General features: G+C 44.3%; 3 protein-coding genes and 1 pseudogene across 4 annotated transcripts; 2 read left to right on the forward strand and 2 right to left on the reverse strand.

The window, feature by feature from the left end:
* Positions 1-303: 303 nt before the first annotated feature.
* Positions 304-1,356, reverse strand: LEAP2 (liver enriched antimicrobial peptide 2). Its single transcript, XM_016197574.2, has 3 exons — positions 1,240-1,356; positions 915-1,054; positions 304-641 (listed from the first exon to the last, which is right to left on the reverse strand). Exons 1-3 carry the CDS (start codon positions 1,294-1,296, stop codon positions 605-607), a joined length of 234 nt encoding a protein of 77 aa, XP_016053060.2. The 5' UTR covers positions 1,297-1,356; the 3' UTR covers positions 304-604.
* Positions 1,357-3,121: 1,765 nt separating this feature from the next.
* On the forward strand, positions 3,122-6,643 carry LOC107525417 (ubiquitin-conjugating enzyme E2 C pseudogene; annotated as a pseudogene).
* A 1,054-nt stretch (positions 6,644-7,697) lies between these two features.
* On the reverse strand, positions 7,698-9,108 carry UQCRQ (ubiquinol-cytochrome c reductase complex III subunit VII). Its single transcript, XM_016197584.2, has 3 exons — positions 9,036-9,108; positions 8,699-8,866; positions 7,698-7,899 (listed from the first exon to the last, which is right to left on the reverse strand). Exons 2-3 carry the CDS (start codon positions 8,850-8,852, stop codon positions 7,805-7,807), a joined length of 249 nt encoding a protein of 82 aa, XP_016053070.1. The 5' UTR covers positions 8,853-8,866; positions 9,036-9,108; the 3' UTR covers positions 7,698-7,804.
* A 988-nt stretch (positions 9,109-10,096) lies between these two features.
* Positions 10,097-13,958, forward strand: GDF9 (growth differentiation factor 9). 2 transcript variants are annotated; one of them, XM_016197586.2, is made up of 3 exons: positions 10,097-10,314; positions 11,353-11,548; positions 12,659-13,955. In XM_016197586.2, exons 2-3 carry the CDS (start codon positions 11,416-11,418, stop codon positions 13,627-13,629), a joined length of 1,104 nt encoding a protein of 367 aa, XP_016053072.2. In that variant the 5' UTR covers positions 10,097-10,314; positions 11,353-11,415; the 3' UTR covers positions 13,630-13,955. The 2 variants fall into 2 exon arrangements, with proteins under 2 accessions (XP_016053072.2, XP_016053071.2); XM_016197585.2 differs by lacking the exon at positions 10,097-10,314 and having other exon boundaries at positions 10,979-11,548; positions 12,659-13,958.
* The last annotated feature ends 9,235 nt before the right edge of the window (positions 13,959-23,193 follow it).

Raw genomic sequence — 23,193 nt, forward strand, 5'->3', positions numbered from 1 at the left:
CACATCAGTTGGTTGCCTCTGGATGAGCCCTGACCTGGGTCAGTGATTGAGTCTGCAACCGATGTACGTGCCCCTGGCTGGAATCGAACCCAAGACCCTTCAGTCTGCGGGCCAACGCTCTAACCACTGAGACAAACTGGCTAGGGCGTGTTCCTTATTTCTTGAAAAAATGTTAACTCGCACTACTTTAGTTACTACTCTGCTAACTTTCAAGATCAAGAAGTAATACATCATCACTTCTCGGCCTTTCGGCTAAGATCAAGTAACAACACATCATTATTAGGCAATGCTGTTTTTTCTATAGTACACAAGTGAACCTTCTTCCCCTCAAAGGCTTAAATTCCAGACTGCCAAAATTTTGAATTTGAGAACTTTAATAGTATACATAGAAAAATAAACTCTAATTTGACAAGTTTAGTTATGCTCATCTAAATAACATTCTAAGAAGAAACGGAGTCCAATTTAAAGCATACATCTGTTTTTAAATATTAAAAACACAAGATTGCTTCACTTAAGTCTCCAACCAATACACAGTTCATCAATATTCCATAGAACGGAGCATTGTTGTAGCTGAGTGCTGTCCTCTTTTTCCCTGGTATGTACATCATTCCTGGGCCACACTTAGGGAACAGCGTCTCTTTCTACGGGAAAAGAAAAGGTAGGTTTTAAGACAAAAGGTAGCAGTGCCCAGAGCCAGCCTGCCGTTTCCTTCCTCTGGTCCATCTATCCAAGCTTAGGACTGCAGGAAGGGAAGGCATCACTCTTCCATTGCACCTGTGTGCGCCTGTCCTTGGCTCTTAATTCCTGAGGCATTTGCCAAGGAGCTCCCGGCCTCAAGTCCTGCATCCCAACTTTATTCTTAGCTGCGTGTGTGCTGATCTCTGCCCAGCTCTGCTCCTGGGTTTGTGGAGTACCTGCAGAGCCTGGTGATGCACTCAGAGTCATCCCGGCAGGAGGCTCCAATGGGCCTGAGGGAAACCCCTCTCCAAAATGGGGTCATTCTCCGCAGCCTTCTCTTTGCTGAACTCAGTTCCGATATTGGGGAGCCATCTACCTGTAGGGCAAAGACAAAGTCACCTCAGGTGTGGAAGAGCTGACAGCCTGCTGCACATCTTGGAGGAATGGTCATTCCCAGGATGCTGTAGACAGAGCAGAAGAACCATCCCTCAGGTCTGAGGCTGGCTCTCGGGCTCTGCTTACAGCAGCACCATCCCCACACATCCACATTCGTATCCTTACCTGGCCCAACAGTAACAGGCAGATCACGAGCACTGCAAAAAGTTTGAGGTGCCACATCCTGACACGGGGTTGGCGCCTAAAAGCCAGGGGCAGTTCCCACTTCGTTTTATAGACTGAAATCTGCCTCTTTTATGGTTGCCAGGTGAGGTGGGGGCAAAGTTTATTTTTGCAATCAGGGTTGATTTAATAAGTTAATGCCTACCAGAGGAATGTGCTCAAGGCCTGCCTTTCAGGCACGTTGTATTTACTGATCTCTCCTCTGGACTTTGAGTGATTATGTTGGCTGGCTTGGACCCTTTCACCCATTTTAGCAAAAGTCAGCACCCCCCCTCCCCTGTGAAAGCCACGTGAAGCTATTGAGGGAGGCCAGGCACCTAGCCACATTTTGATTCCAAAATAGCTCAGTGAGATCACTTTAATCAAAATAGTTCTAATGAGGTCTTCAGAAATAGTGTTGACCCCTTTCAGCCTTGTCTAGGAAAGAGGCACTGATCTGTTTTGTTATAGGCAATTGGATAAAGCCCCTAATCCTACTGTGGGAGGATGCTTTAGCAAGCATGGTCTATAGTGCCCCAGTCCCTCATTTATGTAGATTGACTGTCACCCTAATTCTCTGCTCCAGATCATCTCCCTGGAAGAATGGAGACCCAGCTGTGGAAAGTTCAAAATCTTGTCTACCTGCCCTCTCCTGGGGGAAGGGCCATCAGGACTGACGGGGGACTTCTGTGAACCACAGGTGACTCGAATGAATGAGTATAGGTTGATTTCTTGTTTTGTTCTGTGAGTGACTTGGGCTCCTAAACCAAATCACATTGCGAAGCCTTGAGTTATGGGCTTTCCTCCCAGTAGGTGACTGGGGCCTCCTAAAGGGCATGTCCTTCCAGCAGCCTCAGGGAAGCTGGTCTAAGGCTAAGCTGTCTCCAAAGCCCAAAACCCATCAGCTGAAGTAGGGACTGTTGCTGGCTTCTTGGGGCATGGACCTAAATCATGAGTGGTTATGGGTACTCATTAAATGACAAGGGCATTTTAGTAAATTGGGGGGCAAAGGTGTGAATTCTGAGTAAAGATGTTTATAGGACTTTAGATTTCCCTGTGACCTAGAAGTATTCACCGACAAGACAAATGCAACAAGATTTCTTCTCTGCCTGGTGTCTCCGTGAAAATTTTGCTGATAGCTATTCCCAAGGCCCTTCTCATCTTCAGAGGTTGGATATTTGTTGAGAACCTGCCTGTTCTTCAAGAAAAATGGAGGAGATGTGGCACAGCTTAAGGTGAAATTGAAGGTCGCCAATCTCTGGCCAAGGAAGAAGAGTTTGGTATGGTGGACCTCTCTCAGAGTTGGGGTTGGGCGGGGTGTGACCACAGATCTGTCTGTCCTGGTTCCAGCTCTCTCAGGACCTTGGAGCCTGGAGGGAGACACCACTGCTTGCTCTTTAAGAACATTGAGAAGCAGACCTCTGCCAAACCCACCTAACCAATCCTGCGAGTTTGCGACTAGTTAGCTGCTCCTTCCCTTTATCCTGAGCTTGGGTCCTGAATGACCCCACGTAGGGGCTTAACTAGCAATTTTTGTGGGGTGGGGAAGAGGCTACGTGGTGACCTAGTGAACATTGGGTAAGAACAAATCCGATTAGATAAGCAAAAGACTGAACAACGTGATGTCCTAGAGCCAGTTGGGTCTGTGGACTCAGTGCCAGCCTCCCCTTTATCAGCCCGGAGTGATTTGCCAAATGAATTCCTCCATTTTTGCCTCCCTGTACTCCTAGCAAAATCAAACTAGCCTTTTGTGTTAATAAAGCCAATACCACAGCCACGTGCAGGGTGGCACAGTCCCCCTGTGCACAGAGGAAAAAGACCATTTGTCATCATGAGTGTGACGACAATGCAGAAGCCTTTGTGGCTCAAGCCTCTATCTCGCCTGCCACCTCCTCCCCAAACAAAAGAACCACCAGTTACTGCGGTGGAAGAAACGGAAAGTATTTAAACATAGGTTTAAACTAACCTTGCTGCTGTTTTATTTAAATTGAACATGGTATAAAAATCAAACTTTTAAAAGAAGAGTGGAATTCAGGCAGCATTAAGCTGAAGTGACAGCAGGTGTCTACCGCCATCCTATACCCCTTGAGTGGTTGTGAAGGCCCATTCCTGAAATTTAAAAAAGTTAAAAATTGTAAATGTCACAAGCTCTCTGCAATCAAGTATTTTGCCAAATGAGTAAATACACAACTACATGTTCCTTCCTCCAGGGAAAGGCCTAATCAGCCTTTAACAATTTCAGCCATAAGAATAGTTCTTGGCTAGGTGGCGGGAGTGGGGTCCAGGTAGGGTGACTGACCACAGGCCAGCCTGTCCCCTCTGGGCTTTAGTGTCTTGTTCTTCCATGAGATGGGAGAAGATCCCTGAAGCCTTTCAGGCACTGACATTCTGGGGTTCATATGGTTGATTTACAAGAAGAAATTGAGACTGAAGCACATTTGATAGTTTATAGCTTGGTTAACTGAACACAGCTCCCAGGGATTTTCTGCTTTGGAGGTAAGTGCCTGGGATGAAGTGGGAGGAAGAGAGTGTAGCACACGAATGGATGTTTGAAACACATTTCAGGGGTAGAGATCATAAGGGCTTCATAGTAACTGGAAACTTTTGCTGTCCCCAGTCAGGAGGTGCTTAATAAAAATGACTTTCCTGAAATGTAAAAACTTTTCCAGATGCAATTTCAACAAAGGGTCAAAGTGTATTCGCTTTTTTGCTGGCTGGCACTGGCAGACCGCTGGGCCTGCACTAGGTAGACCTGTATCTCCCGGACAGTTGTTGGCCAACTGAAGAGTTCCCTTGGCCACGTTCTGCAGCCCAGAGGTAAAAGCCCTTGTTGCGGTAGGAGCACTGCAGGGGGAAAGAAGGGCAAAACCAATAACTGGCTATGCCCCCAGCAGCACGTGAAGGAGCCGCACCCAGGGCCGGAGGGCCCAGGTGGGTGGGTTATAGACACTGAGGCCATAGTATTGGTCCCTCTTCCTTAAGAGACTTTACCCAAGTTAAGTTTTCTTTTTGGATTTCTACAAATGGTCCCTAAAATGATCTCAGATCCCATATCATGTACAGAAGCACTGAAATGTGACAACTTGTCACATTCTACCATCACCACCTCAGCACCATGCTACCCAGAGTTTTGTGCCCCCAAGTTTAGAGAGGAAGCCCTTTGGTGAGAAAGGCTTAAAAGCAGCCTTTAACAGTTTTATCTAAAAGCAGGAGCTCAGCATATAGAGGGCTTACAGGAGTACTCTAAAAAGCAGAGGCTTGCCCAGCCGGGCGTGGCTCAGCAGTTAAGCATCGAACTAGGATCCAGGCGATCAGGGTTCGATTCCTGGTCAGAGCACATGCTCGGGTTGCGGGCTGCAGCCGAATCAATGACTCTCTCATCATTGATGTTTCTGGCTCTCTCTCTTCCTCTCCTTTCCTCTCCCTGAAATCAATAAAGATACATTTAAAAAATAAAAATAAATTAAAAAAAGCAGAGGCTCCTGGGATAAAAAGGATTCAGACCAACAGACTGGGTGCTGAGAAAGGGTAAGTTTGATTTTGAGCTGGTATCTCCAAAGGAGTCAAAGAAGCCAAGTATGCCCTGGCCAGTGTGGCTCAGTTGGGCATCGTCCTGTGCATCAAGAGGTCGCCAGTTCCATTCCCAGTCAGGGCATGTGCCCAGGTTGCAGGCTGAATACTCGGTAGGGGGAGTGCAGGAGGCAGCCCACTGATATTTCTCTCATCATTGTTTCTCTCTTCTCCCTCTCCCTTCCTCTCTCTCAAATCCATAAAAATATTTTTTAAAAAATGAAGCCAAGAAGGTGGGAAGGGGCAGCCATCTCCCCTAGGAAGCTTGGGACTAAAATTGGGTAGGGGAGAGAGATTCGTGAATGGCAGTGATCTCCCCAGTGCGTGAATCTGTTGAAACGGCAAAGTTATGGATGGGTGCATTTACACCACCCTCAGGTCCACAGCTCTCTCTCAGTCTCAAAAAAGTCCATGGCCCAAATATGTTGCAGATCACGCAAGCCCTGAGAATAAATTTGGACAAAGGACCAAACAGGAAAATTAAGCCATGTTTGGTGTGTTTTCATTATATAGCTGACCTTTAAGTCTACACCACCCTGCCATGGGTAATATTTATTACCCATGTATATAATGACTATAAAGCAACCCTGTGGCTTTGTATACATCTGTTTTATGGGCAGCAAGTTCAAAGTTCAGGAATGTAGGTTTCTTGCCTGTATCACGGAGAAACAGTTAAAAGGTATAGGCCCAAGCCTGTCACTCAGCCATTCCCCTTTATCCTGCCTCACAATAAATATAATTTATCTTACCAATTTTTTTGGTTTGGTTTGGAAGTATTTTAACTTTGGTTCCTAAAATCATTAGAATAAGAAGGGAAAATACAGCCTGAGACAGAAGCTGAGCTACAGTGAAAGTTGCTGCTCTGGACCAGCAAGAAGTATACTTAGAAGAGAGATTTCTAGAAATGGAGCAGGGAAGCAGAAGCATATAACTGCCAACGCTTCGCAAACTCCTGATGAAAGGAAAAAGGTACATTTTAGAGTTACTGTTGTGTTCTCAGAGTTCCTGATCCCTGCCAGGGCTGCCCGGGTGGCTTCCCAGAGCCTTGACCCAGCCGCCACCAGCTTCCCGGCTGCCTTGAAGGAGCCTACCCTAGCAGGGGCGCCATCCAGGGCTCCGAGGGCAAGAGATGAGTGGTGTGGAGGTTATAGGAGCTGATGACCCCATGTTGTCTGGCAACAAAGGAGAATTTCTGCCTTCCCTGAATCAGACCTTGTCAAGTGGGTGGGGACCAACCATGGAGCAGCTGGCACAGTTTAAGACATGAGGTTCAAACTCTCCCTAGACTTCCCCAGTGGCTATCCTTACAACACACCCATGGCAAAGTTCCTCACCCCCTGCTACCACCCCAGTGTGGACACCCAGGGTAACATCTGCCTGGACATCCTGAAGGACAGGTTATCTGCCCTGTGTGACGACAGGACCACCCTGTTCTCCATCCAGAGCCTGCTAGAACACAACATGGACAGCCTGTTGAGCACACATGCTGCCCAGCTCTGGAAAAACCTCACAGCCTTTAAGAAATACCTGCAAGCCCAGCCGGGCGTGGCTCAGCGGTTGAGTATCGACCTAGGATCCAGGCGATTGGGGTTCGATTCCCAGTGAGGGCACATGCCCAGGTTGCAGACTCGATCCCCAGTCAGGGGCGTGCAGGAGGCAGCCGATCAATGACGACTCTCATCATTGGTGTTTCTCTCTCTCTCTCCTTTCCTCTCTATGAAATCAATAAAGATATATTTTTTTTAAAAAAAACCTGCAAGAAACCTATGCAAAGCAGGTCTCCAGCTAAGAGCCGTGAGCTGGCTGTCCAGTCTCTTTCCTTGTGCTTTTTCTAATTACATTATCGTTTGATTTTAGAGAAACATCGATTTGTTGTTCCACTTATTCATGCATTCATTGGCTGATTCTTGTATGTGCCCTGACCAGGGATAGAACACACAAACTTGACATATGGAGATGCTCTAACCCCTGAGCCACCTGACCAGGGCCTGTGCTATCTTTTAATTTTTTCCTTTTATGTTACATCCTTGCCTTGACTTCTGTATAGGACTCTGTATCTTCAGCTGTGGTGTCATATTTGTTTTGTTTGCTTTTATCAATTAAGTTTCTGGTTGAGCCCGTGATGAATATATTCAGTATTTTCTTTAAAAAAAAATGTTTTCCTACTAAAAAGATCATTCAAAGGCTCCAGAACAGGGGTAAAGTATTCCTATAAGTGGCCAGAGTAAGTATTTTAGGCTTTATGGGGCATATGTGGTTAAAACAGTTAGCAACCTAGTACAAATAGCCAGAGTGCGGCCCCAGCTCTAGAAGTCAAGGGGTCACTGACCTCACCCCTCCTTTTATAGCTGACTTCCCCTCAGGCTAAAGAAGGCCTGCCTTAGGAGAAAAGGCAGTACAGTATAACTTTAAGAACATGAACTTTAGTAACTATAATTTTGGGCAAATTGCTTACACTCTCTGTGCCTGTGTCCTCATCTGCAAAATAAGTGTAATGACACCTCAAAGGTAGTTGTGAGGTTTAAAAGAACTAATTTGTGTAAAGGACTAAGAAGAGTACCTGACACACAGTAATTACAATATAGTTAGATTTTATTATTGTTATAGGATCAGAGGGATGGGAACCAACACTCCCCACAGTCCATGCCACCCACAACTGGCCAGCTTGCAAGAGTAGTGGCAGCTCCTTTCTTGCAGATTATACTGTAGAACAAGGGGCGAGCCCCACTCCTTCAATAAATTCCCAGACTAGCCAAATTGTTCAGGGCTCATCTCGGGAAGGGAGTTCATTAACTTGAGTATTAGCAAGTTGCACCAAGGACTCTGCTCACAAAAATGCAAAATCACAACACTGCAGTCCATAAGAAGTTTATTGTGTCTTCAAGACACTATACAGTGTAGACTCCTCTCTCAGAAAAAGGTCTTTCAGACACAGGGACCCATCCTCCAGATGAGTTGCTTATTGGTCATTTTCATAGGTAGCCGGATTCTTCCTCCTGGATTTCTCAAACTCCTCGGTCCCCCATGTGTAGACAAGATAAAATGCTACAAATGCTTTAAAAATCAAAAGTGAGAGCAGTGAGCACATATAAGACAAAGGGGTCCCTGTCCTCTTTTCTGAATCACAACAGATTCTGCCTTCCTGATTCTAGTTTTCAAAAATCCACTTTTAAACCTTTTGACCAAGAAGGGTTACATTAGCGCCTGCTGGGCGGCTCAGTTGGTGGTTGGAGCATGTCCAGTACAGCAAAACCATGCCGCTTCAATCCCCAGCCAGGGCACATACAGGAGACAACAGATGGCTGTTTCTCTCACATGGATGCTTCTTTCTCTCTCTCTCCTTTCCTCTCTCTAAAAATCAAAAAACATCAGGCGAGGATTTAAAAAAAAAGAAGGGTTACATTACACTCCCATCTGATAGATGACCAAAAAGATCTACCTGGGAAATTTGGTCACCAAACCTCCCCTATCTTTTCCCTGAAGCACATTTTAAATTTTTTAATGAGATAATGGAGACAAAATTAACATAAACTTCACCATTTAACCAGATTCACAATGTTGTGCAACTACCATCACTATCTGCTGCACATTAACACAAAACAGTTCATCGCTAAGAAAGTAGTGGGTAAAGATGACCTCGGAGGAAGTCGGAGTCACACAAGTGACCTTGGGCCAACTCATTTAAGTTCCCTGTGACTCCGTTTCCTCATCTGTAAGATGGAGACGATAATATAACCAGTTCAAGGGCTCTGAGGAATTTTCAGCGAGAAAACGTGTGTATGGCGAGCGCTCCGAGGCTGGGCCCGTTCCCACCCAGGCTGGGAGGCCGGCCCTCCCCGGCCCCGGCACTCACGCGGCGCGGCCCGAAGGATGGACGCCTGAATGCGGCGCAGCACGTTGGGGATGCCCTTGCTGAAGTAGTTCGGGAAGGCGCGCTGCTCGAAGGGCGACAAGCTGTAGGTGATCACATGCCGCACCCGGGTCAGCTTCCCAAACTCGCGGCCCATGGTGGCGGCGGCGCCTGCAGGACCGAAGGTGGACAGGCGTCGGGTTCAGTCCTGGGACGCGCCGCCCGCACCCGACAGGCCCTCCCGGGCGCCTCTCGTCCACCCCAGCCCAGGCTGCGCCCCCACCCTTCCGTCGGCCAGCACGACCCCGCCACCGGACCCCACTCCCCACACCAGGGTCACCTCGCCCTCCACAGTCGCGGGGCACACCGACTTCCGTCCGCCACTTCCGACAGGACCGGAAGCCGGTCTAGGAGGCCGTGAGGTCACTTCCGGGGAATACCATCTTCCCGCTGTCTGAGGGGAAGGCGCTGTGGGCCGCCCCCCTTCCCCCCCGGTTCTGGAGAGAGGTGCCCTGGCCGGTTGACTCTGTGGGTGGACGGTACCTGGGCTGGGGTTGGGGTGTTGTGGAGGACGGTCGTTGTGCGGCCGTTGGGGTCCGGGGCGCCCCTCCTGGCGCGCGCACGTCCCCTCTGCCTTTCGTTGGAGCCGCTGGAAGCGGCCGGGTGCGCAGGGGACGCAGAGGCGATGAGGCCGGGCCGCCGGCCTCGAGCCCTCCAGCTGTGGACAGCGCCCCGAGGCCCGAGTGGGTGCAGCGAACGCGAGGTGTTACTCCTTCTGGTGCAGCAGCTAAAACCCGGCTCGACCCCAGTACCAAAATCAGGGACTCAGATCTGGGGCCTCTCTTGACCGCCGCCCCCTGAGAATCCACTGGCAGGCCGTAGGCTTTCCCAGGGTAGAACAAAAACGTTTCTGGAGGTACATCCACAAGAGCCCCCCAATAATCGTCAAGCAATCGATAAAGGACTGTTAAGTGGCGGTTAAGAGGGAAGGAGCCTCTCGGCATTCCCCCCCCTCCCCCCCCCGGTTTCACATCCCGGAGGTGGTCTGGCCTGGGTAGGGGGTGCGGGGATAGATCATGTCGCCCGCGGTTCTCCCCCCACTTTCCAGGAGGTGAGGCAGGCGACGCTGGCTGGGAGGTGTTCCCGTGTTGTCGGAAGGTGCTTTGTACTTACGGAGGCTGCCCCCCTGTGCAGCTGTCTGGCTGTTCTACTGGCTGCGCTGCCTGTAAATGTTTCTTTCGGGGAATTGCTGGCTATATGTCATCTAGGACTCAGGCCTCGTTCAACAGTTTGGTGTGTTTATAACCCTGCTTCCTAGCCACAGGCCAGGAAGGCTTGGCAGGCAAGGAACTTCAATTTGCGAACATACCTCTGTTTTATCAGCCTAAGTACTGCACAGACTGGTTCTGTATCTTGTACCACGAGTGTGGGTTGCCCTTTTGCCTGCACAGTCTCCTTAGGGGTGGGCACTGGATATCCCCTCATCTCAGCTTTTCATGGCGCACCTTTGTCTCAAAACATGACCGCTAGCTTGGTCTCAACTCCAAGGCAAGAACATAACAGTTAACAACAATAATACCCTAGGAAATTCTACCACCATTTGAGCCATTAATAAAATAGTAAGTAAAACTTCCATGTATTTTCTAGCACCTGCCAACATTTCTAAACCTTTCGACCAAAATAGGTACACGTGAATGTGCAGACAAAACAAAGTAAAGACATCAAGGTACTATATTTTACATGAGTCAAGGTTAAAGGCGATGTCTTCCTTTTTTAAGTGTATTGTATCACAAGTCCATATTCTATACTAAGCCACTTGGGAGAGCTGGGCAACCTAACAGTTCTCTGCTTTCTGGAGTTTTAGTGCCAACTGTGATTTTCACCCTCCAAATCAACACGTGGGAAATAATTATTCTAAGCACCTGAAAGTGGGAGAGGTGGTGAGGAGGAAGGAGCAGGAAGAGTAAACCTAATACCATAAATTGCATATCAACAGATCTTCCTATCATCATAAATAATTAGTTAGTTTTTCCACGTGCCTTGGAAATTTCAGCAAGCACCTAAGGAACAGTTTAAGAACCCTAATCTCTCTCAAAAAATGAGTTCTTTTGTTTTAAGATCGTTTCTCAATTTCTCTTAGCCTTTCAGCTACATAGCTGGTGCAATAGTGTAACGATAACTTAAGATGTCTTAAATAAATGTCAGGAGAAAGGAAGAGGAAAGCAAAAGAGCCAAATCCGTATCTAATGAGGACAAATTGGATAAATAGTGTTATCAGCTGTTTGATATACACCTGATAAAAATTATCTTCAGCTAGGCATCCTTGAGGTCTGATTACAGAAGTGACCCTAACCCACCCACACACCTAAAATTTATTTAAGAAATCAACCGAGGCTCTTCCTGGCTTTTAGGAAGTAGACTGGTATGGCTGTGTTCCTTGCTAGTTCTTCCAAGCCATGGCGGTTCCCAGCAAGTTCTTTTTTTGGTTTGGCTGCTTTTCCTGGCTGTGTTTTCCTATTAGCCTTGGTTCTCAGGCTTCTAGGGGAGAAGCTCAGATTGCAGCCAGTGATGAGTTGGAATCTGAGGCCGAGCCTTGGTCCTTGCTGCAGCCTCTAAATGAGAGAGACAGATCTGGCCTCTTTTCCCCTCTCTTCAAGGTTCTGTGTGAGGGGCAAGGTGGGGCCCCTAGGCTGCAGCCAGACTCCAGAGCTTTGCGCTACATGAAGAGGCTCTATAAGGCATATGCTACCAAAGAGGGGATCCCTAAATCCAACAGAAGTCACCTCTACAACACTGTTCGGCTCTTCACCCCTTATGTTCAGCACAAGCAGGCTTCTGTGGACCAGGTGACAGGTGTGTAGGAGCAGATTGGTTAATGGGTGGAGGGAAGATGATAGACCGGGCTGCACTTCAATTACAGAAAGGAGCTGGGCCTCGCTCCTTGAATTGCATTTTACTTTTCATGACACTCAGTATCCAAATTCAAAAAATCTGGTGCTTGATCTTATTGTTTCTTCTAGTGCCCTCATGGGTTAAGATGGGCTAGTATGATAGAATTTTAGAGCTAGAAGAGACGTAATGGCTCTAATGACCAAGGAAAGTGCTGCTGGGGAAGGTTAGCATCTTGTCCAAGGTCAAAATCAAGACTGGAAACCAGGTATTTTGACTTCCAGTTGCTTATTCTTTCCATCCGACCAATGCTGGCCTGAAAATGTGCCTAAAATATCTCAGAGCTGTTGGTGTGCTTTGTCACACAGGCTGTTTTCCCCTTGTTTGTTGCTTTCTGTGAGAGGAAAGCTTAAGTCCCAATTTGGAACAGTAGGTCCTCACGAGAACAGTCATCAGTTTGACTCAGCGCCTTGGTGAGGGTGTGTGAAAGCAGCAGTACTTTAAAACAAAAAAATCTGTATTCACTAGCTCATGGTTCTAACCCTTCCTCCTTCCTGCTGTCCTATTTTATTTTGGTGGCTTTAGAGCTTCCATTTGTTGTCTATCTCAAGTGTTCCAAATTAACTTAGACAAGTTAGCTTTTATTGAAACCATCCATTAAGGCTTAGAATGTCTGCTTAACAAACCTAGTAAGTGTTTTTTATTATAGTTTTCCCTCTAGAGACTCCCCAAGAGAAAAATAGGATTTTCCTTATTAACTTCCTCTATGTTTGGAGCAAGTTATTAAGATTCTAAAAATTAAACTGCGTAATAATTCCCTGTTATTTTAATTCACCACCAAAGCTGTTCTGACTTTCTGGTGAGTATATATCCACTTGTAGTTGCTGGGAATTAGTTATGGTCCCAATTACCTATATTTTCTGTATAACCGCCCCCTCCCCCCGTTTTTTAGGGTTTAAGGAAGTAAGAAAAGAGAAGGGAGAAAGTATATTCCAAAGTACTGATTCCATGATTTGACGTCCTGCTCTCTTCGATTGTATCCAAACACCACTGGTGAATTGTTTTTCTCCCCAGGAATGGTGCCGATGCTGTCAGTGGACCTGCTGTTTAACCTGGATCCTGTTACTGCTGTTGAACACTTACTCAAGTCAGTCTTGCTGTACACTTTGAACAACTCAGCGTCTTTCCCCTCTGCTGCTAAATGTGTGTGCCACCTGCTGCTGAAAGAGCCAGAGTCTAGTTCTAGCAAGACTCGCCCTAGGGCTCCACACTCCTTTACCTTTAAATCACAGTTTGAATTTAGAAGGAAATACAACTGGGTTGAAGTTGATGTGACCGCCCTGCTTCAACCTCTTGTGGCCTCCGGCAAGAGAAGTATTCACATGTCTGTGACTTTTACATGCTTGAAAGACCAGCTGCAACACCCTTCAGCACGGGACAGTCCCTTTGACCTGGTACCCCCCTCACTGCTTTTGTATCTGAATGACACGAGTGCTCAGGCTCATCACAGGTGGTATTCCCTCCACTATAGAAGAAGTGCCTCACAGGCTCGTGACCAGAGAGGTCTGTCTGCCTGTCCTATGGGAGAAGAGGCTGCTAAAGGAGTAAGACCTTCCCATCACCGTCACCGGAGAGGTCAGGACACTCTCAGCTCAGAATTGAAGAAGCCTCTAGTTCCAGCTTCTTTCAACCTGAGTGAATACTTCAGACAGTTCCTCTTTCCCCAGGATGAGTGTGAGCTCCATGACTTCAGGCTTCGTTTTAGTCAGCTGAAGTGGGACAACTGGATTGTGGCCCCACACAGATATAACCCCCGATACTGTAAAGGGGACTGTCCAAGGGCAGTTGGGCATCGGTATGGCTCTCCAGTACACACCATGGTGCAGAACATCATCTATGAGAAGCAGCTTGACTCCTCAGTGCCAAAACCGTCCTGTGTGCCTGCCAGATACAGCCCTTTGAGTGTGTTGACTATTGAGCCTGATGGCTCAATCGCTTATAAAGAATATGAAGATATGATAGCCACTAAGTGCACCTGTCGCTAACACATGGTCCTCTAAACTAAAACCTTGAGCTTCTTTGGCACAGTGAATGCCCTGCGTCTACCTGTGCCTTCATGTGTCAAATCTGTAAATATTATGCAGTGTGTCTTGTATAAGGAGGAGTTCTGTGTCAATTGGCACATTCTGTGACATCTATCAGTGTAAAGGGGTAACATCTGCCTTTTTATTTGCAAATGTAAACGAATGTAATTATTTTGGAGAGCTTTCCATTTTTTCCCCAAAGCAATTTTTTTCTTTTTGTAAGTTGTTTTCAATGTTAAAAACTTAATTGTCATTAATCTTGGATGGAATTGCAGATCTAAGCACACAATTCAGAGTGTTGTAGTCTTATTTAATAGAAGAATAAATTCCTGTCTGTGGCATAAAATTCATGTGTGTTTATTAAATAAAGATTGCTTTTATATGGTGATTTGGGAGGCAGAGGAAGCATGTCTAAAAGATAGTCTTGGTTCAACCTTTGATCTCTTTCAGAGTAAAAGAGAGGCTAACTTCTTACCTAAATCTTGATGGTGAGGTTCACTAGGTCTAGAGTATCTGCAACAAAGCCCATTTCTGTTGCATTAATGTGACTGATACACAACATACTGACTGCTCATTAGATGGCTTGTATAAATTGGTTGATTCACATCAAACAATATAATATTTGTTCCATGTAAAGGAAACTGCCTTGCAGATTTTTCCCCCAAGAAAATGCAGTGTTAAAGATTTTTAAAGTGCATTTTCTCTTTTATGTGTTTGGTTCTCTGACCCTATGGAACGAAGTCAAGGAGCATTTTTTGTTTGTTTCCAATTTCCTTTAGCTTCCATTATTCCACCACCACATATTTTTTTTTCAGATGGCTTTGGGCTGGTTCACATTGATCCAAGCTAGCAGTGACAAGATTATATTACAGAGGGGGCCTTGTTTGGATCTGAGGGTTTATATGTGGGTTGTCAATCAATTTACCTTAAGAAAGCCCTAGGGATATAGAGGGCTGATGCAGTGATTTCTGTTTCAGTTTCTAAAACCCTAGTCTACAAACCAAAAGTAACTCCATGCAAGAAGTACTTTCCATTCTTGTAAATGTTTTCTTAGTGCTTAATGTCTAAAGAAGTCAGCTTGGATTTTGATAGTGATGGTGTTGAATCTATAGATCAGATTGGAGAGTATTGCCATCTTAACAATGCTAAATCTTCCTATCCATGAACATGGGATGTTTCCCCTTTATTTAGATCTTCTATTTCTTTCAAAAATGTTTTTGTAGTTTTTGAGTATAAGTTTTGCGCTTTTTATTGTTAAATTTATTTCTAAGAATTTTATTCTTTTTGATGTTATGAATGGAATTGTTTATTTCATTTTGGGGTTGTTTCCTGGTGCTATCATGCATACACATTACAAACCTGCACATACTGACATAAATGCTGTTTTCTGCTCATGATTTTTACCCTTGAAAAATGGGACTGAAACAAAGGTAGAAATTTTAGGTGGCCCAGTTTCCACATAACTTTACCCTTTTGTGTAACTTGAAGGTGTCATTATCCTTTGGTAAAGGAGCTGCAAGTCTAAGAGATAAATGGTGTTTCAGAGGTTTTGTATCAACTGTCATTCTTAGGAGTAAAAAATATCTAGAATGGAAAGGCCATAAGTAATAATGGCAAAGTACAACTGAACTTATTTGAAAGTAACTCTCCTTTAAATATGGCTGTTTTCAAATGGACCACATGAAATATAAACTTAAGGGATCCCTCGTAGTTCCTCAGTTACCCTAAAGTGAATTAATTTTTGTTCTTCTGAAACAAATTTCTTGTTTGTTTTTATTTTTTTCATGGCCTGTTTCTGCGGCTGATTGTGGAATGTGCTCTGCAATCTAAAGGTTTCGAAAAGAGGAAAATGAAGGGGTAGCTCTGATGGATGTTAAGTATTGCTGTCAATGCCAGAATTAGGGAGAGAAAAAATAGCTCATCCTTACAGGTAAGTTCGAAATTAGACAGGCTTACTTAATAAATAGCTTGAAGAACTAGACGCTTGCCTTTTTTTTTTTTTGGCTTTATTTGTAAATCTAGTTTCTCTTATTCATAAGACAGTGTTAATATTCAGGGCTGATATGTCTGCTAAATTTAAACTTCAAAGATTCTCTTCTACACAATATACCAGTCTCCCAACTGCCGCCTCCATATGAAACCTCTTTTTCTTGGGTTACTCTTACAAAAGCTGCCACTTTAGAAAATAAATAACAAAGGACAGCAGTGATTTAAATCTGGAAATTTAAGGATGAGGCCACATCTGCCGTAAATAGTTGCATTCAGCTGCGGTATTTAGTCCAGATGAGATACGAGGTCACCTAATGTGATGCGTGCCTTAGTGTGCCAGGGAACAATAGGGCATGTCAGGAGCTGGTTTTACCTTCAGCTCTGAGTTTCCTGCTCTCTATCGGTTTAAATCAACTCCTGTGTTATGTTGAATACTTGGTGTTTTACTAATCAGCTTCAAGAGCAGCAGCCACTTGAACTTGGTTTAGAGCTCAGTTTAGACGGTCTGAGGGGGAAATAAAGTTGCTCTTTCATAGGGTAAAGTGGGAAATATTCAGGGTTACATAAGTGATCAAAGGAAAATGCTCAGAAGAACTTGGTTTATATCAAAACTTCAGTCAATTTTAATTTTTAACTTCGGAGTGATTATAACTTATAAATGAAGTGAAATGATAATATTTAAATATTCCTTTAGAGGATGTCAGTCCCAGTAACATTCCTTAAGTATGGAGATTGGCTGAGTGGATTGATACAATAGAGAAGTATGCTGTTATATTCATTAACTGTTGTCTAAATAGAAGGAAAAATAAACACAACCAGGAGACTGATAATTCATCCTTTACCGGAACTGGCAAGTCAAGCAGGTTCTCCATGTGAGGCTAATTACTTCCAGACTCAGCTGCCCTTCCCAGACCACAGATTTACTGGTTAATTTTTGGAAAGGGTCTTGGTTTGTTAAACCAGGCCTATTTCAGTATCCATTTAAAGAACAGGATTTTATAGGTGGCCTGACAGTATTTCTTTGTCCTACCTTACTATGTAATACAATATTTATGGGATAGTTGAGTAATTAGATATATGTGGACAAGAGCAACTGTACATTTTGGGCATCTTAGATGCTTTGTGAGTGGTTTACAGAGTTATTTATAGGCCTGTCTTTGGTACTAGTATCTTTCCAGGTTGGAATGCTATGATAGGCAGTGTTAGAAGTTCACAACCTGTGCCTGGATGTCATTTTGGCTTTCTCAGAAATAATTAGCTCATTGAATAAATATTTATTGAACACTGACTGTGGGCCAGGTGCTGTGTATAGTTGAGAACAGAGTCTAATGTTCTCAGCTCCAGGAAAAAAATATCACCTACCCAGAAATAGTGACTTCCTTTATTAGCCTAAGTTCTGTCAGTGAACATCTGTCATCACAGAATATTCTGTGGAGGAATACATTTTGGGGTGAGTACTACATAAGCAGTCTGAAGAAATACTAAATTATTTTACCTTTAGATTAGAATATTTTTTTAAAATATGTTTTGTTGATTTTTTTTTAGAGAGAGGAAGGGAGAGGGAGAGACAGAAACATCAATGTGAGAGAGAAACATGGATCAGCTGCCTCCTGCATGCCCCCTACTGGGGATCTAGCCCACAACCCGGGCATGTGCCCTGACCAGGAATCAAACCAGTGACATAGGATGACAATCCACTGAGGCACACTGTCTGGGCTAGATTAGAATTTTTTAATTAAATGTTTTATTTTAAGATAAGTGTAGATTCGCATGCAATTGTAAGAAATAATAGATCTCATGTAGCCTTTATCCAGTCCCCTCAATGACAACATCGTGCAAAAGCATAGCATACTATCACAACTAGGATATTGACATTGATATAATAGATTATAATTTTTCACATTGAAACTCATTTGGGTCAAGGAAAGTGTTGACATCAATAAAGTTTTGATATCTCCTGATGGAGTTAATTTTCCATCTTCTACCACTTTACCTCTAGAAACTCTGAGCCTTTTAAACTACAGATTTATTAATTCAATAAATGTTTATTGGGCACATACAGCATGTCAGGTATTCTTCCAGATGCTGCTGTAATAATGGTAAAAAAGAGAGACAGGCACTTGGAGCTCATATTCCAGTGGGGAGAGACAGCCAGTAAACAAGTAAACAACACGAGCAGCCATGTACAGGGACCTCCAGGCAGAACAAACTTGTCTTCTAACATCAGAAAGACCTAGGTATCACGGGCAAGGGGGACAGGAGAAGCAATCAGTGGAATGGCAAGTGGTGTGGGAGGAGACGAGGCTGAAGAGGCACCCAGACAGGCTGGTACACGACCTTACTGGCCAGTGCGAGGGGCTGGATTTTTATGCCAAGGTCGTTAGGAAACCATTGAAAATGTTGAATCAGGGGCCTGCCATGATTGGATTCTTTTTTTTTTTTTTTTTAAAGATCACTCCAAGTGTTCCATGTAGAGCTGTTGGGCAGACACTAGTCTGAAACAGGGAGACCTTTTAGGTTTTGGGGGCCTCTTCTCGTGGTCCAGGTGAGAGATGATGCTGGCGTGAACCACAGCGGTGGAGGTGGGGATGCAGAGAAGTGGGCTCAGGATCTCTTTTTGTGGCTCTCCCCTTCGTTATTTAGCCTCTCCCTCTGAGGTTGTAGAATGGCAGCCTTCTAGTAAGAAAAGAAACTTCTGTCGTTATGGTGAAAGGAAAGAATAAGATGTGCGTTTCCTGGCTTCAGATTCCCATCCACACGAGATGCTGCTTCATCATCGTTTCTCTTTGTTCTATTTGTTTTCTTCTATGAGTTTTGTTTTGTTCCTGTTTGTTTTGGCCTTTGCCTTTCATGTTGGAGGCTTTTCTCAATTTTCTTTTGCTGTCCATCTGTAAGTGTAAGGCCCAAGAAAGCTGCTGGGAGCTGTGCACGAAAGGGCAGGATGTGTTCATTAGCAGGCTCTTTGGTTTGAGGCTTCTGTCAGTGTCTGTAGGTTTCTCCCCAGACCTGTTATCCAGTCTTCTGATAGGAGGAAGGGGGGCAAAGACATACGCTTAGCTGCTGGTGGTCTTCGAGCCCAGCAGTGCAAGGGGCTATGGGCTTTTACCTAATCAATCCCTTTTCATCTCAATACTGCTCCTCTTCCCCTAGCCGCCACCACGCCTGGAGTTCACTTGTCTGCTTTCAACTTTTCCACGGAGACCACCTCCAGTGTCCTGCTGGGTTGGGGGAGGGGTAGTCATCTAGCTGCTTGGGATGGGGGAGTGTACACTGGGGTACAGTGGTTCCATCTACAGACTCAGCCAATACCCACTGACAGTCCTAGCTGGCACCGCTGCGCTGCCTTCTGTGGTATATGGCATCTTCATTTCCTGAGCTTTCCCAGCGTTCTGTGCTCTCATCACCTGTTCTCTGCTCCTATGGGTATATTTGATATTCACTTGTTCTAATGTTAACGGGAAGAAGTAGAGATGAGTTTGTGTGTTCAGTTCTCCAAGTCAAAAAGACGTACTCCTATAAGCACCATGTCAAGTCCTTGTTCAAACCTCTGCTTAGAGAAAATGGGTTAAGAAAAGTCTATAGCAAATTGTAACCCCTTTGTGACAAAGAACTTTCTACATGTTCTCTACCTAATGGCTTCCTTGAACATCTGCATCTCGTCCCTGTCCAGTCAGTGTGGGGTAAGAAAAGTAGAACTATTTCTAAGGCAGGAGCACATCCAGTGTTTGGATTGCACATGATATTTAACATTAAAAAGTACCTTATTAGACAGTCTTAACTGGCAGGACCAAACTACCTGCCAATAAGTAATCTGAAGTTTTGCCTAAATGTAGGAAAACTGAGTTCAATTGTTATCTTTAGAAAAGAGATAAATAGGCTTAACAGCTTATTAAAGTCAAAATAAAGGTTAATGTGTCCAGCTTCCATTGCATCATTTGCCAGGAAAATTAGTGCTGTGAACTTTGCAAACCATGGCATGATTGGAGAAGAAAGTGATTAGGATCACAGGTTTTCATTGTGTTCATGCCCTTGGCCATTTCCAGTTTGTGAAATATTTGTAAAGGGCTAAAGCTGGGTTGTGGAGATTAAGGAATCTCGGAGGTGTGCCGAGTTGATGCCACACAGTGAGTGCTTCCTGGAACTGAAGGGTTCATGGCTTCAGCTCACCTAGATCCTTCCCCAACAAAACTGCATGCAAATGAGATGGAAAAAAAATCCCCAACAGAGCAGCACTTGGTTTATTACCACTCATGAAGATCATACTAGAGAGAGAAACTGTAAGCACAGCCTAAGGAACAGAGTAGAGTAATTAAAAGCATGAGCTCTGGAACCACCCTGGCTATAACTTTGGACAAATGAGTTTCCTTATCTGTAAAATGGGGCTAACAATAGAACCTATCTCCTAGGGTTGTTGTGAGGATTAAATGAGTTAATACATATAAAGAATTTAGAACAATGTCTAGCAAATAGATTCTCCCTAAATGTTGTTTTTATTATTATTACCCTAACTAGATTCTCTGAAGCTGTGCTTTCCAATACAGTAGTCACTAGCTACGTGTGGCCACTGAGCATTTAAAATGTGGCTAATCAAAACTGAGGTGAGCTGTGAATGTAAAATATACACCAGATCTCAAAGACAGAGTATGAAAAAAGAATGTAACCTATCTCATTTTGTCATATTGATTACCCGTTGAAGTGATAATATCCTGGTATATTGGATCTGTTTGGATATATTAAATATGTAGTATATATATTACTATATATTAAAATCTACTTTACCTGTTTTTATTTTTTTAATATGGCTATTAGATCATTTAAAACTACATATGTGGCTTACATTATATGTCTATATTTCAACAGTCTCTTCCTCATAGATTTCACTCTAAACTTCACCCTGATATTGTCCCTCAAGGTGGAGCTCATGATACTTCTAAAGTACACACATTGTCTATTTATTATTTAATCTGATACATTTCCCTCCTCCTATGCAGTAGCTTTCTTTTTTGAATAGTGATACTCGACTGTACTTCTTTCCCACTGTGCTAATCCCAAGCACAGTGGGATCACTGATGGTGAAAAACAAATCACATCGCTCGCTGGTGAGAACAGTCACAGTTTGAGAAGCGAGGCACAGGCTGAGATACAGGTGAAACATCCTGTAATTCCCTGTAGCTGCCTTTGGAGTGCAGTTTTCAGGGGCTGTCTGACCATCTGCCCACCCAAGTGGAAGGAACTGATGGAACATAGAATTCTGCCCCATCAGGAAGACACTGGTCCCAGTTCTGCCAAAATTCTTTTTCTTCACAAATCATATGACATGGTCATTTTGTCTGGCTTCAAGGTTCATCCAGGTTGTAGTAGCATGTATTGGTACTTCATTTTTACTTTATTTTTCCATCACCATTTATACTCTCTTCCACCTCACCCTGCCCCCTCCCCTGGTACTTAAGTTCTTTTTTCTCCCTTTTTTTTTAATCCTCGCCTGAGGATATTTTCTCCATCGATTTCTAGAGAGAGTAGAAGGAAGGGAGAGAAAAAGAGAGAGAGAGAAGTGTCGATGTGAGAGAGACATCGCACTCGCCCTGATGGGGGCAGGGAACCTTCAAGAGAGAGATGTGCCCTAGACCAGGAATTGAAACCGTGACCCTTCGGTCTACAGGCTGACACTCTAGCCACTGAGCCAAACCAGCCAGGGCTTAATTTCTTTTTATGACTTAATAATATTCCATAGTATGGAAATGTGACATTTTGCTTATCCATTCATCTGTTGATGGCCATTTGGGTTGTTTCCACTTTCTGGCCATTATGAATAATGGTGCCATCAACATTCACATTACAAGTCTTTGCATGAATATATGTTTTCAATTCTCTTGGTTATTTACCTAAGACTGGAATGGCTAGGTCACGTGGCCACTTGATTTAATTGTTCGAGGACTGACAAACCATTTCCAAAGCAGCTGCACCATTTTACATTCCCACCAGCGGTGCATGAAGATTGATTTGTCTGCATCCTTACAAACACTTACTGTCTGTCTTTTTTACTACAGCCATCCACGTGGGTGTAAAGTGGTATCTCATTATGGGTTTTTTTTCATTGACTTTATTGGGGTGGTAAATAACCAATTAACATTGGTTAATAAAATTATATAAGTTTCAGGTGTACAATTTTATAATACCTCATCTGTATATTGTATTGTGTGTTCACCACCCCAGTCATTGTGGTTTTAATTTTTTTATTTTTATTGTTGAGAGTATTACAGACATGCCCAGCTTTCTCCCCTTTGCCCCCCTCAACTCAGCTCCTGCCCCACCCCAGGCCTTCACCACACTATTGTCTGTGTCTATGGGCTATGCATATATTCATATAAGTTCTTTGGTTAATCTCTTCTGCTCCCCGCCATTGTGTTTTGTTTATTTTTAAATATATATCTTTATTGACTTTAGAGAGAGAGAGGGAGGGAGAAGGCGAGAGAGATAGGAACATCAATGATGAGAGAATCGTCATTAATCGGCTGCCTCCTGCATGAGCCTGCAACCCGGGCATGTGCCCTGACCTGGAACCGAACCGCAGTCTCCTGGATCCTAGGCCGGCGCTCAACTGCTGAGCCACGCCCGGCCGGGCCCCATTGTGGTTTTGATTTGCATTTGATATTGACCATTTTTTCATGTGTTTATTGGCCATTTGTACATCTTCATGGGAGAAACGTCTATTCGAATTCTTTTGACCATTAAAAAATGGATTGTCTTTCTGCTGAGTTGTAAGCTGTTTAGTATATTAATCTAATTTAAATAAAGCACTCACTGCTCTAGAACAATAAGAAGGTTGCATTTTGACTTTGGTTTGTTTTTAAAGATTTTTTATTGATTTTTAGAGAGAGGAAGGGAGAGGGAGAGAGAGAGAAACATCGATGTTAGAGCAGAACATCGGTAGGCTGCCTCCTGCAAACCCCCTATCGGGGATTGAGCCCACAGCCTAGGCATGTGCCCTGCCTGGGAATCGAACCAGCAACCTTTTGGTGCATGGGACAATGCCCATCAAACTGAGCCACACCGGTCTGGGCTGACTTTGTTTTTAATTTTTTTCTAGTACTTACATTTTGGAAAGAACCTGTGTTCACAGACTGAACTAGAACTTACTGCCATCACTAGTAAAGATGATTAATCCTAAGAACCAAAGCTGAGGATCTGGAAATCCAAATGAACTCTCTTGGAAATCTCTGCTTTTATCCATGGCAGCATCTCCCCAGACCTCTCTTTGCTGTACCCAAGTGACTGAAGCCATCTACTCTGAAAAGAAAGTAGTCCCTTCTAGCATGGTAAGTCACATCTTTTTGTTAAAACTGCCCAAAGGAGAAAGTGAAAAAGAATTGTAGAGATCTGAAGGAAATGGCCAGTCCAGGAACTAATTGCTTTAAACTTGTTTTCCCCAGTGAAGGCCGAGGAGGAGTTTGACCCAGGTGCTCCAGGGTAGCTGAAGCCAGGATAAAGAGGGCTTACCAGCAGCAGCAGGAAGGAAGGAAGGGTGCTGCCGATTGC

This window comes from Miniopterus natalensis, chromosome 4, assembly GCF_054644295.1.
Source record: "Miniopterus natalensis isolate mMinNat1 chromosome 4, mMinNat1.hap1, whole genome shotgun sequence".
NCBI lineage: Eukaryota > Metazoa > Chordata > Mammalia > Chiroptera > Miniopteridae > Miniopterus > Miniopterus natalensis.